This window comes from Chenopodium quinoa, unplaced genomic scaffold (genome assembly GCF_001683475.1).
Source record: "Chenopodium quinoa cultivar QQ74 unplaced genomic scaffold, ASM168347v1, whole genome shotgun sequence".
Lineage (NCBI taxonomy): Eukaryota > Viridiplantae > Streptophyta > Magnoliopsida > Caryophyllales > Amaranthaceae > Chenopodium > Chenopodium quinoa.
In genome coordinates this window covers 1,492,923-1,505,432 of record NW_018742418.1, presented here as the reverse complement: position 1 = coordinate 1,505,432, position 12,510 = coordinate 1,492,923, and the positions used below count along the sequence as shown (strand labels likewise).

Below are 12,510 nucleotides of genomic sequence, written 5' to 3'. Positions count from 1 at the left end.
ACTTTTTTAAAAAATTGTTAATCATTTCCCATTCTCCCTAGCCTCTTCACCACTTCTTGCTTATCTTAAATAAGCCTCTGTAACTTACATATATTCATTTTTTATTTATTTATTTTCAGTCTCACTTAGTCATGTTACTCTTTCATATCTATTTTTACATATAATCATTAAAGAAAAGGTTGTTTTGCCATTGACATTCAAATGATACTTTCCTAGCAAAACTATACTTTGATTCATTATCATTACTACCATTCACAATAAACATAACGTTAATTCAAATACGTCTTGAAATGAACTACAATTTTGAATATCTTAGATATTATAGGCGACTATCCAATGTGAATGGAAAGAGTATTAATTAATCTAACACTAGCAAGAGTTGATAGTTGAGTACTTGACAAAGATTATTTATTAATAGTACAAAACATAATTCTAATCTTGTTAATTAATTGAAAGAGTGAATTAACCCGACATTATAGTCCAACATCACTCCCACAATTCCACTCCCAAAGTTCCCCGGCCAAAATAGCGCTCCCCCCTCCTCGATTTTCTTCCTCTATAAATACTCTCACTCCATCCAAACTCACCCATCTCCAACATTCTCCTCTCTCTTTCTCTCTCCTCCCAAATTAAAATTTAAAATCATTTACCAAAAAAAAAAAAAAAAAATGAAAGAACAAGAACATTACAAGCTTATCAACTCACTCTTCTTCCTCCACTTATTACTACTCCTCTTATCCTCCTTTGTAAGCTCATTCTAATCTAATTCTACACCTATATTTTATTTTATTGTTTTTTTTAACGAGTTAGAATAAATTGACATTAATAATTAATGTGTTGGTATGTGATACAATAATGTAGGTACTTCCATCGGCGGCGCGTGAGAATCCGTTTACGCCGAAGGCCTTCGCAATCAGATACTGGAATAACAAGATCTACAAGGTACCCAGACCCGAATTCCTCCTTAGGAAAGCTTCACCGCTTTCCGCCTCCGATTTAGCCCGATTCACTCAACTCGCTTCCACCAACTCACTCTCAAATCACCTTGACTCGTTCTGTAAACTCGCTAACCTCCTATGTTTTCCTGACCCCACTATTTCTGCCTCAACCAAACACTCCCCTGACGGAAAATTCTCCGTTTATTCCGATAATAACTTCACCAACTATGCTACCGGCGCAGCCGGTGGGCTCAACTCGTTCAAGAATTACTCCGGTGATGAGAATGAACCGCTTGATACGTTCCGACGGTACAGCCGTGATTCAGCCGGTCACAACGATGATTTTACCAGTTACGCCAGTAATGGTAATGTTGTTTCTCAGACGTTTAACACATACGCTGCTGGTGCTACCGGAGGTTCCGGTAGATTCACCACTTACGCAGATAATGTTAATGTTCCTGGTCTTAAGTTCACCTCGTACTCGGACGAGGCGAACGGGCGAGACGGCTCGTTCGCCTCGTACTCGCACGAGGCGAACTCGGGTGACCAAGGGTTCTCTAACTATGGCAAAAATGGAAATGGGTTGAGTAATGATTTTAACACCTACGCTGATGACTCCAATGTGGTGGGGTCTACATTTTCCGGGTATTCTCAGACCGGAAACAGCGGAAACGATAACTTCACTTCGTACGGATTTGACGGCAATGTGCCGGAGAATAAGTTCAACAGCTACGCCGACGGTGGAAATGCCGGGGTCGAGAGCTTCTCGAGTTATCGAGATCAATCCAATGTAGGAGACGATACTTTCAAATCTTATGCAAAAGGTTCGAATATTGAGAAGGTTAAGTTTAGTAATTATGCAGAGAGCTTTAATCAAGGATCCGATAACTTCACCGGGTATGGAGAAGGTGCTAAAGGACAGCAAGTCGGGTTTACGGGTTACGGGCAAGGTAGTAATTTCAAGAGTTATGCTAAGAAGGGGATTAGTTTTGCTGATTATAGGAATACTAGTACTAGTGGTAGTAATGTGGTGGGTGCATCACTGGTTGCGAAGAAGGGTAAAGTTGTAAATAAATGGGTGGAACCAGGGAAGTTTTTTAGGGAAAGTATGTTAAAGGAAGGCATTGTTATGCCAATGCCGGATGTTAGGGATAAGATGCCAACGAGGTCGTTTTTGCCAAGGTCCATATTGTCGAAAATACCCTTTTCATCTTCGAAAATTACTCAACTGAAGGATATTTTTCACGCGTTTGATAACTCTACTATGGAGGGGATGCTAAATGCTGCATTGGGGGAGTGCGAGCGCGCCCCGGCCGTGGGCGAGACTAAGAAGTGTGTTGGTTCGATTGAGGATATGATTGATTTCGCGGTTTCGGTTTTGGGTCAATCCGTGGAGGCCCGGACTATGGAGAGTGTTAACGGGTCGAAATCGGATATTTTGATTGGGAAAGTTAGAGGGATAAATGGTGGAAAGGTTACAAAGTCCGTTTCTTGTCATCAAAGTTTGTACCCGTACTTGTTGTATTACTGTCATTCGGTACCTAAGGTTCGGGTTTACGAGGCGGATATTTTGAACCCGAAGACCAAGGCTAAAATCAACCATGGCGTCGCCATTTGTCACTTGGATACCTCGGCGTGGAGCCCCACCCACGGAGCGTTCCTATCACTCGGGTCAGGTCCGGGTAAGATTGAGGTTTGCCATTGGATTTTTGAGAATGATTTAACTTGGGCTAAAGCTGACTAAAACTAAATGATCCTTAAAAAAAAAAATTGGGGCAAGGCATTCCCATTGAGATTGGGTTCTTTACTTAAGAACCATTTTTGGGAATTGGTCAAATTTTTTTTTTAAAAAAGGGTTTGTTCACATTTTAATTTTTTAAATAGTTGTTGGCTTTGCAAAGGCAAAAGCCACAAAATGTGCAAGCAAAAAATTGTAATTTGTTGTTTCTAAATGTTGGTTACTACCTTGTCATATTGTTATTAGAATATGGGTAAATTTTACTATATAGGTGAAATAATGGATATATTGATATTTTATTATATAGTCCTATGTACCTATTAAACGAGTATCAATTGGATACAGCCACTAATTTAATGCACAATTTTCATAATTCTATACAATTTTATTTTATTTTATTTTTTTTATTTTTTTATTATTATTATTTTTTTTTTCTTTCTCTTTTCATTTTATGAACCTATATATGATACTCTTTGCTTGTGCTCTAAATGTCTTTCTTACTTTGACGGTGATTGCTTCCAAAAAAAAAAAAAAGAGGTCAAGGTAAGAGTAATATTGAGAATCGGAGAGAGTATTTTGATACACTTGTTGTTGATAGAGAATTGCAAGTTTTAGCTCTGGCTAACCTTGCAACGCGTTTTTTTTAACTTTCTAGTTTTCTATGGTCCCTATGACCTCTATAAAGTCTTTCACATGTATGGATATGATAAATGGTGGCGGATGATTGGGATGTGTTGTACTGGATTCACCATATTTGGATTCAAAGCTTTGTCAATATTTAGCAATTTATACCAGATAGTCAACAGCAGAATTAATTCCTTTGGTAGGTGAATTATACTAGCATTTGCATTGGTTGTTTGCATTGCATTTCATTGATAATGAAGTTGTCAATAAGCTAAGATTGACTCAGATCGAGTAGATGTCAAATTCCGTCTATAATATTGTCATTTACAGTTCTCAATGAAAAGGGGTAAAAAAACGTGTACTATACTAGTTATTGAATCCGATTGATTTAGCTCATGTTATCAATGTTGATATGATTTAAGGCGATATAAACGCTTAATTTCATATAGTCATATGTGATGATTCACGATTCATAAATCATTCCATATATCTTGCTGAAATAAAGAATAAGTGCAAATAGCATGATAAAATTGGTAGTTATTAACAACAAAGGGACAATGGTGTTACGTATTTTTGTTTGCTAGTAACTGTTGAGTCACGCATTCTTGTTCACTTGCAATTTTACGACTGGTATGTAGCTACCTGTGAGTGAGAGAAAGAAAGAGAAATATATTCACATTCACAAAGTAGGCTTCAAATTTCAATGCTCTAATGCAAAACAAAGATTTTAATCCCTATTTGATTTGATATAATTATGTGCTTCATTTTGATTGATTTAATATTATATGGTCCCGCATCAATGCTCCACATCTTATAATGTTCTCTAACACTAATTATTATGAGCCGCGTGATTAGTGGTTTAGCATCATGTAGGGGTGAAACAAATTCGGTTTAAAACCAAATCGAACCGAAAACCAAACCGAATAAGAAATATGGTTCGGTTTTTTTCCTAAAGTGGTTCGGTTTGGTTTGTTAAAAAAAAAATCGGTTTTCGGTTCGGTTTCGGTCTGAGAAAATTAAAAACCGAAAAACCGAATAAAACCGAAAAAACCGAAATATTAGGCCCAATTTACCCTAAGTATATAAACCCAAAAAAAAACCTAATCTATTTGCGTTTTCCTCTGAAAGTCTGAATCCTCCACACTCTCAGCCTCTTACCCTAAGTCTCAAACTCTCATCCATTCCACCGTCCATTCCACCACCGTTCACCGTCCAGGCGTCCAGCATCCACCGTCCATTCCTCCACCGTCCTGCCGTCCAAAGGTAATTTTTCATATTTGCGATTAAGCATTTACTTGGTTCAAATCTGGAAAATGAAAGTTAATTTCTTAAGGTTTTAATTATGAGTAGTGTTAATTACGAAAATGATTATTAAAGATGAGTTTGAATCATGATAAAATTACAATTTACATGTACAATTTAATAAAAAATTCAGATATGTTCGGCTGTTCCTTCCCTTGAATTCTCTAGTATCTTTGGGTGAATATACACTCGATTGTTGATTGTGAACTTGTGAATTGTGATGTTGTTTGTGAGGCAATGTTCGTTTATGTTTTATTTGCGAAATACTTTGTTACAGTCTACATGCTACACTAGGCCTAAGTAGTTGCCGATACACTCTGTATTAGTTTCATAGCTATTTACAGTGTACATTTTCAAAGAAATGTAACTGTATTTTCAAAGAAATGGTTAAGACTACATGGATGCATGTGTTGTGAATTGTGATGCTGTTCTTTTGCTGCTGTGTTGTGAACTTTTGCTGCTGTGTTGTGAACTTTTGCTGTTGTGTTGTTGTGAACTTGTGATGTTGTTCTGCTGTGTTGTGATGTTGTTCTACTGTGTTGTGATGTTGTTATGATGAATAGCAGAATAAAGCCCAAAAAAACAAGGCCCAAAAGCAATTCGGTGTGGTTCGGTTTTTTGTTTTGAAACCGAAATTTATTCGGTTTGGTTTGGTTCGGTTTCTAAAGTAAAGTGGTGTGGTTTGGTTTCTAAAATCGCGAAACTGAATTAGAGTGGTTCGGTTTCGGTTTGGGCCATAAACCAAACCGAAAATCGAACTTTCACCCCTAGCATCATGCCATACTTTCTATTCTCGTCCTATCATCGATCTTGTGTACTTTAAAGTTTATTTTTATGGTATAGAAAGAACGTTGTTAAAAAGTAAATGATGTAGACGAGATTTTGATATCAAATTGTGGATACCATCCGTACCCAATTAATTAGGTTAACATTCATTCTATGCCTCTATAATGTGAATTTGAGTTATGGTTTAGGAGCATGTACTCATTTTTCCGTAGTTTTTATGCTGATTATATAAATGTCCAAAATGTTGACCTAGTCGATGAATTTATGTTGTTTTATGATTCTCTCATTTTACTCTCCTATTAAATTAGTCACCACTCGTCTTAAATTAAGTGTAACATTTGAGTTTTTAAAGTCAAATCGTAAAAAACTTGATTGTATTTCATAAAAATCATTCAAAGAAAAACATCGCCAAATGTAATATTGTTAGATTTGATTTGATGCGTTTTTTCAAAATACCGAGTTGTTATAATTCTTAATGCATAATTAATATATAATCAAATATGAGTACTATGTATATCCATATTCGGAGTCGTCTCTCTTAACTATAAAGAGTCTAATCAGACAATTATTCTGATTTTCGGGATAAAGGGAGTATTAATTAATCAAATAAAGTATGAAATGATATATACTACCTTCGTTTTTTTTAGTTGACACGTTTTGAGTTTAGCATTATTCACTCACTCCTCTTTGACCGTGTCTTGTGTTTATACCTAATGAAAAATATAGTCATGTGAGATCTTGTTAGATTCGTCATGATATATATTTTCAAAATATCAACTTTTTATAATTTTGTTTATCGATAATTAAAAATATTAATGGTTGAAGTTGTGCATTGACAAATATGACTAAAAAAACGTGTCAACTAAAAAGAAACGGAGAAAGTAGTTTCATTCCGTGTGGACCTTTATCTCATGTGTTAAAGCCAAGTGCCCTGAAAACAATACCTTTAGAAATGTACAAAACCATGTGATTTTGAGTTGATAGAAAGATCCAAGTGGTCCTTTGAAGTTAGAACCAACCCAAACTTAGGTGCTTTCTGGCCTTCTACTGATGTGTATTAAACTCCAATTTTTGCCAGCTATATTTATGGGCCACTTTTTCATTTCTTCCACCTTATTTTATTATTTTTACTTGGTTTTACTTCAAACTGGTGGCTTAAATTTTCAATAGTACTTAACTATTGTGAGAAGAACTCAAGAAACTGTACTGAAAACTAACATATAAATATACAAAATTTTGATTTTATCAAATGCAACATCTAATTAATAAGAAGAAGCTGCGAAAAAAGAGATTTTGGATAGCTTCACTTTAATGCACTTGCAGTGAAAACCAAGAAAGGCTTATCTTGATCAAGTCTTTATAGAGTGGATGTTGACTCGATCATGTTAGCACCAACGCATCTATTTCATCATAGTCTTGGGTGTACATATACGGATACCTTACCGCGTATGTATAATACAGATTATCTCTTATACACACACGACATACATTTTCTAATTACAAAGTCGAATGTTAAGCTAATTTTGGCCTGATAGCTATTAAATAAATCGAGTATACTATAATTATTGCACGTAAATTGTGGAGTTATCTTAAAAAGATTTATTTAAAAAAAAAAATACACTGATATTTAATTAAAAGTTACCTATTTCATATTGATAAGTAGCTTTAAAATCAAATTCTAGCGTGTGAAAGTTATCATATTATCTTTATATATCCCATAATCTTTATATATCCCATAGCATATATAGTAGATTATATATATTCATATCAGGTTTATCCTCAGATCATACTAAAAGTTATCCAAAATTGATTAAAATTTACCCTGAAATTGTTTAATGTACACCAAGCAATACTTTGTATATATATTTTAATGCACATCAAGTACACAAATTAAGAGTGTGTTTGGATTAAAAAAAAAGGAGAGGGAGGGGAAGGGAGGGATGATTAGTTTGACTTTAAAATCTCTCCATTGTTGGAGAGATTAATTTCTATTAATTTAATCCCTCCATATGTCTCCATCCCCTCCTCTTCCTTCCTCGATCATTTGTTATCCAAATGAAAGTTAACTATCTCTCCATTTCTCTTCCTTTCCTTTCCTTTCCCTCTAGCTATTTCCTTCAATCCAAACAAAGTATCCTCAAATCATGCTAAAAGTTATCCAAAATTGATTAAAATTTACCCTGAAATTGTTTAATGTACACCAAGCAATACTTTGTATATATATTTTAATGCACATCAAGTACACAAATTAAGAGTGTGTTTGGATTAAAAAAAAAAAACAACAAGGAGAGGGAGGGGAAGGGAGGGATGATTAGTTTGACTTCAAAATCTCTCCATTGTTGGAGAGATTAATTTCTATTAATTTAATCCCTCCATATGTCTCCATCCCCTCCTCTTCCTTCCTCGATCATTTGTTATCCAAATGAAAGTTAACTATCTCTCCATTTCTCTTCCTTTCCTTTCCTTTCCCTCTAGCTATTTCCTTCAATCCAAACAAAGTGTAAAGTTTTTATACCTTTCAATCTTAGGGTTGGAATTTCAAGCTTCTCTAGTAACACTTTATTTAGGGGAGGAAATAAAATCTTCTTACTCTTCAGGACCCTTCATCATTCATAGTTTCCTACCAAAACAAAAAGCCAATTTTTGACCACATTTGAACCCTAATGGATTTTTTTGGTCTTACTTAAGTAGGGAGGAGGGTAAGAAAATCCTTATCCCCAAACACCCTCACTTGACATGATATTGAGATAGATTAGTATAGAATATTATCTTATAGTTAAAATCATTATCTTCTCCTATCATTAAGGAAGTTCCCTTTATCCTAGGGATAAATGTTTATCATTAGTATTATTGTATCCTATGGTATATGGGATAGTTGTCTAGTATATGTACTGGGTTTTTGATAATCAATACGATCACAGAATCATTATTGCTTAGCATGGTATCACAAGCTTGGTTTTCTTAAATTTTTTTTCCACAACACAAACACCAATGACGACTAACAAAGCCATGGTGGATATGACTTATTATTTGGGATCGAGTGATGCACCGGGAAACGTCATCACCCCTATTCAACTACGTGGATAAAATTATGACGAATGGGCGAGGGCAGTTAGGACCTCATTGAAAGCCAAACGCAAGTTCGGGTTCATAAATGCCTCGGTTCCAAAGCCGAGTGATCCCGCAAAGCTTGAAGAGTGGACTGCTGTACATTCGATGCTAGTTTCATGGTTGAGTAGTACCTTGGAGCCATCAGTACGATCAACAATTGGGGAATATGAGGACGCGCAACTCCTTTGGTTCAACCTTAAAAATCGATATTGCGTGGTGAACGGTACTCGTATATGTCAACTTAAACAATCTCTTGGCACCTGCAAATAAGAGAAAACCGAAACCGTGGCTACTTATTTTGGTCGGCTTGCGAAAATTTGGGACGAGTTACACACGCATTTGCCCGTACCCACGTGTTCTTGTGGACTGTGTACTTGCAACGTGGTGGCGCAGGTGGAGAAGCTCTGAGAAGATGACCATGTTAATCACTTTCTACTTGGCTTAGATGATAAATTTGGCCACATACGGGGACAACTCCTCGTGCAAGAGCCTCTTCCGGGAGTAAACAAAGCCTATCAACAGGTGGTCCAGGCTGAGCGCCTAGGTGGTGCTAAACCACGCCCCGAATCGGCGGCGGCCTTTACTCTCAACGCCGACCAGGAACGCCGGGGAGGTAAACCTGACAACTCAGACAAGTACTGTGACCATCACAATAAAACCAGCCACGTTGAATCCGGGTGTTTCGAAATCCATGGTTACCCCGAGTGGTGGGGTGAGAGACTGCGAGGTCGTGGTGGAAGTCGCGGTGGTCGAGGAGGAAGCCATTCAGGTGGTGGTGGTCGTGGAAATAAATCAGGTCAGGCCCGCGCAAACAAAACAGGCGGAGCCCCTTCCTCAACTCAGACCGAACCTATTATGAGTAGTGATGGTGGTGCGCTTCAAGGTGTAACTCCCGCTCAAATACACCAACTCTTAGATCACCTAATCTCGATTAAAGGCAAACTTTACGGTAAGTAAGACTGGATCATCGATACCGGTGCTACTAATCACTTGACTTGTGATTCCTTGTGCCTTCAAGACTACACGAGTGTGGTAAAATATCTGGTTGGATTGCCGGATGGTAAACATGTTGATGCTTCTTTGATTGACACCGTAATTTTAGATGGAGGATTAGTCCTTAAAAATGTTCTCTTTGTTCCTCACCTAAATTGCAATCTTATTTCCGCTAGTCAATTATGTGATGAATCTAATTATACATTACAATTTACTAACAAAATTTGTGTTATACAGGACCTAGCGACGAGGAAGGTGATTGGAGCGGGTGATCGAGTGGATGGACTCTATTATTTCCGTGGTGTTCCAGGTGCGAAGGCTTTGAAGTTTGCTTCGGAAGGTTCTTTCGAATTATGGCATCAACGCACGGGACATCCATTGGGAAAGGTTTTACAAAGACTTACGTTTATGAGTAGTATTTCTAGAATTTGCAATAATAAATCATGTGGTGTGTGTCCACGGGCTAAACAACATAGGAGTAGTTTTCCTACTAGCAATAATAAAGCAAGTCGCATGTTTGAATTGATTCATGTAGACCTATGGGGGCCCTACAAGACACCCTCGTTTTGTGGTGCTCGTTATTTTCTAACAATAGTAGATAATTTTTCTAGAGGTGTGTGGATATATTTGTTGAATAATAAAACGGATGTTGAAGTTTCTTTTCTAAATTTTGTTGCTTTGATTAGAAGACAATTTTCTTGTGACATTAAAATAGTGCGCAGTGACAACGGGAACGGAATTCAATTCTTTGAGTGATTATTTCCTTGAAAATGAGATTTTATTTGAGACCTCTTGTGTGGGGACGCCTCAACAAAACAAGCGTGTTGAGAGGAAACATCAACATATTTTGAACGTGGCTAAGGATTTGCGTTTTCAAGCAAATCTTCCTATTAGGTTTTTGGGGGGAATGTGTCCAAAAACGCATGTCACCTAATAAATAGAACGCCTTCTAGGTTGTTAGGGTTTAAAACCCCTTTCGAAATACTCTTTGAAAAAACACCCACTTATGATCATATTCCAGTTTTTGGTTGTCTGTGTTATGTGCATGAACAAAGAAGTAAAGGTGATAAATTTGCTAGCCGTAGCCGAAAGTTTGTTTTTCTAGGCTACCCATCGGGAAAAAAAGGTTGGAAAGTTTTTGATATTGAAAATAACCAGTTTTTGGTCTCTCGAGATGTACAATTTTTGGAAGAACAATTCCCTTTTGATATGAATTCAAAGCCCACGCCTCAAACCCCACACGAGAACCTCGGATTCCCTATGAGTTATGATGATGATGACGATTTCAGAAAATTGGGATACTAAGCCCAACTTGCGAGCACACCGCATCCCCAGCCCACCCCAACTGCACCGGTTCCAGACACTGAACCGCATGAAACTGGTGCCTAAAGTCATGTTGTGCCTGCCTGCTCACCTAAACCTGCACCGGTCCCTGATCCCACTATAGCTTAGACCGGTGCCTTTGCGTCTGATACAATGAATGATACAACACAGATGGGGAAGGGGATGCGACAGAAAATGCCTCCGGTAAAATTTCAAGATTATGTTACAACTGTTCTACAAAATAATAGTCCACATTCCACTCGCATCACGTCCGTTACACCAACTTCCTCAGGTATTGCTTGTCCTCCTTTAACATATTTTGTTGATTCTCACAAACTTTCTACACGACATAGGATATATATATTGCAGCTGTTACAGGTGGGAACGAACCCATAAATTTTAAAGAGGCTATGAATCATGAAGGTTGGAGAAAGGCAATGGCAGATGAAATAAAGGCCCTTGAAGAATAGGGAACGTGGGTGCTTGAGACACTTCTCCCAGGTAAGAAGGCCTTGAGAAGCAAGTGGATATATAAAGAGAAGTATGATGAACATGGGAACTTGAAGTGATTGAAGGCTCGTTTGGTGGTCTTCGGCCATCATCAGGTCGAAGGTCTAGACTATAATGAAACCTTTGCGCCAGTGGCAAAGATGGTGACAGTTCGTACTTTCCTTGCAATTGCCGCAGTAAAGAATTGGGATGTCCATCAGATGGATGTTCATAATGCTTTCCTCCACGATGATCTTGACGAAGAGGTATATATGAAAATCCCTCCAGGCTTTGTAAAAATAACTTTGACAAAGTTTGCAGGATGAAAAAATCGTTGTATGGATTAAAACAGGCACCTAGATGTTGATTTGCTAAGTTGGCTATGGCATTGAAAAAATATGGGTTCAAGAAAAACTACTCTGATTACTCCTTGTTTACTCTGAAAAAGGAGAATGTCCAGTTGAATGTTCTAGTCTATGTTGATGATTTGATGATTGCAGGGAACAATAAACAGTCTATGTCACGTTTTGAAGAATACCTAGGAAAGTGTTTCAAGATGAAAGATCTAGGTGTATTGAAATACTTTCTTGGGTTGGAAGTGGCGAGAAATAGACAGGGAATTTTCGTTTCACAACGGAAATATGCACAGGACATTATTTCTGAGTCAGATATACGGGATGAAAATTTGTTGAATTTCCGATGGAACAAAACCACAAGTTGGCCCTTGCGTCTGGCGACCTCTTGTCTAACCCAGAAAAATATCGACGCTTGATAGGGCGTCTTGTATACCTAGAGTGACGAGGCCTGATCTAGCCTACTCTATACATATAGAGTCACAGTTTTTACATAGCCCACGGGTTGAACACTGGAAAGTAGCTCTTCGTGTTGTCAGATATCTTTAGAATAATTCTGCGCAAGGTATACTGCTGCGCTCAAATAGTGAATTACAGTTACATGGTTGGTGTGACTCGGACAAGGCCAGTTGCCCGTTGTCTCGTTGATCATTGACAGGGTGGTTCGTTCTTCTTGGTTTGTCTCCGATTTCTTGGAAAACCAAGAAGCAGCACACGGTTTCTAAGTCATCTACAGAAGTAGAATATTGGGCAATGGCTGCAGTAACGTGTGAATTGAAGTGGTTAAAGCATTGTTGAAAGATCTAGGTGTCGAACATAAAAAGGGAATGAATCTTTACAGTGGCAGTCAATC

The 12,510-nt window shown here is 37.5% G+C and overlaps 1 protein-coding gene across 2 annotated transcripts; it reads left to right on the top strand.

The window, feature by feature from the left end:
- The first annotated feature begins 338 nt into the window (after positions 1–338).
- LOC110708669 (polygalacturonase 1 beta-like protein 3) lies at positions 339–2,978 on the top strand. 2 transcript variants are annotated; one of them, XM_021886871.1, is made up of 3 exons: positions 343–746; positions 862–1,428; positions 1,471–2,978. In XM_021886871.1, the coding sequence occupies exons 1-3, from the start codon at positions 669–671 to the stop codon at positions 2,680–2,682; spliced, it is 1,857 nt and encodes a 618-aa protein (XP_021742563.1). In that variant the 5' UTR covers positions 343–668; the 3' UTR covers positions 2,683–2,978. The 2 variants fall into 2 exon arrangements, with proteins under 2 accessions (XP_021742554.1, XP_021742563.1); XM_021886862.1 differs by having other exon boundaries at positions 339–746; positions 862–2,978.
- The last annotated feature ends 9,532 nt before the right edge of the window (positions 2,979–12,510 follow it).

Bases quoted from the DNA above. Each gene is read 5' to 3' on its own strand.
- LOC110708669 (XM_021886862.1), top strand. From the start codon at position 669: ATGAAAGAACAAGAACATTACAAGCTTATCAACTCACTCTTCTTCCTC. The intron at 747-861 runs GTAAGCTCATTC...ACAATAATGTAG, and splicing joins TACTCCTCTTATCCTCCTTT to GTACTTCCATCGGCGGCGCG.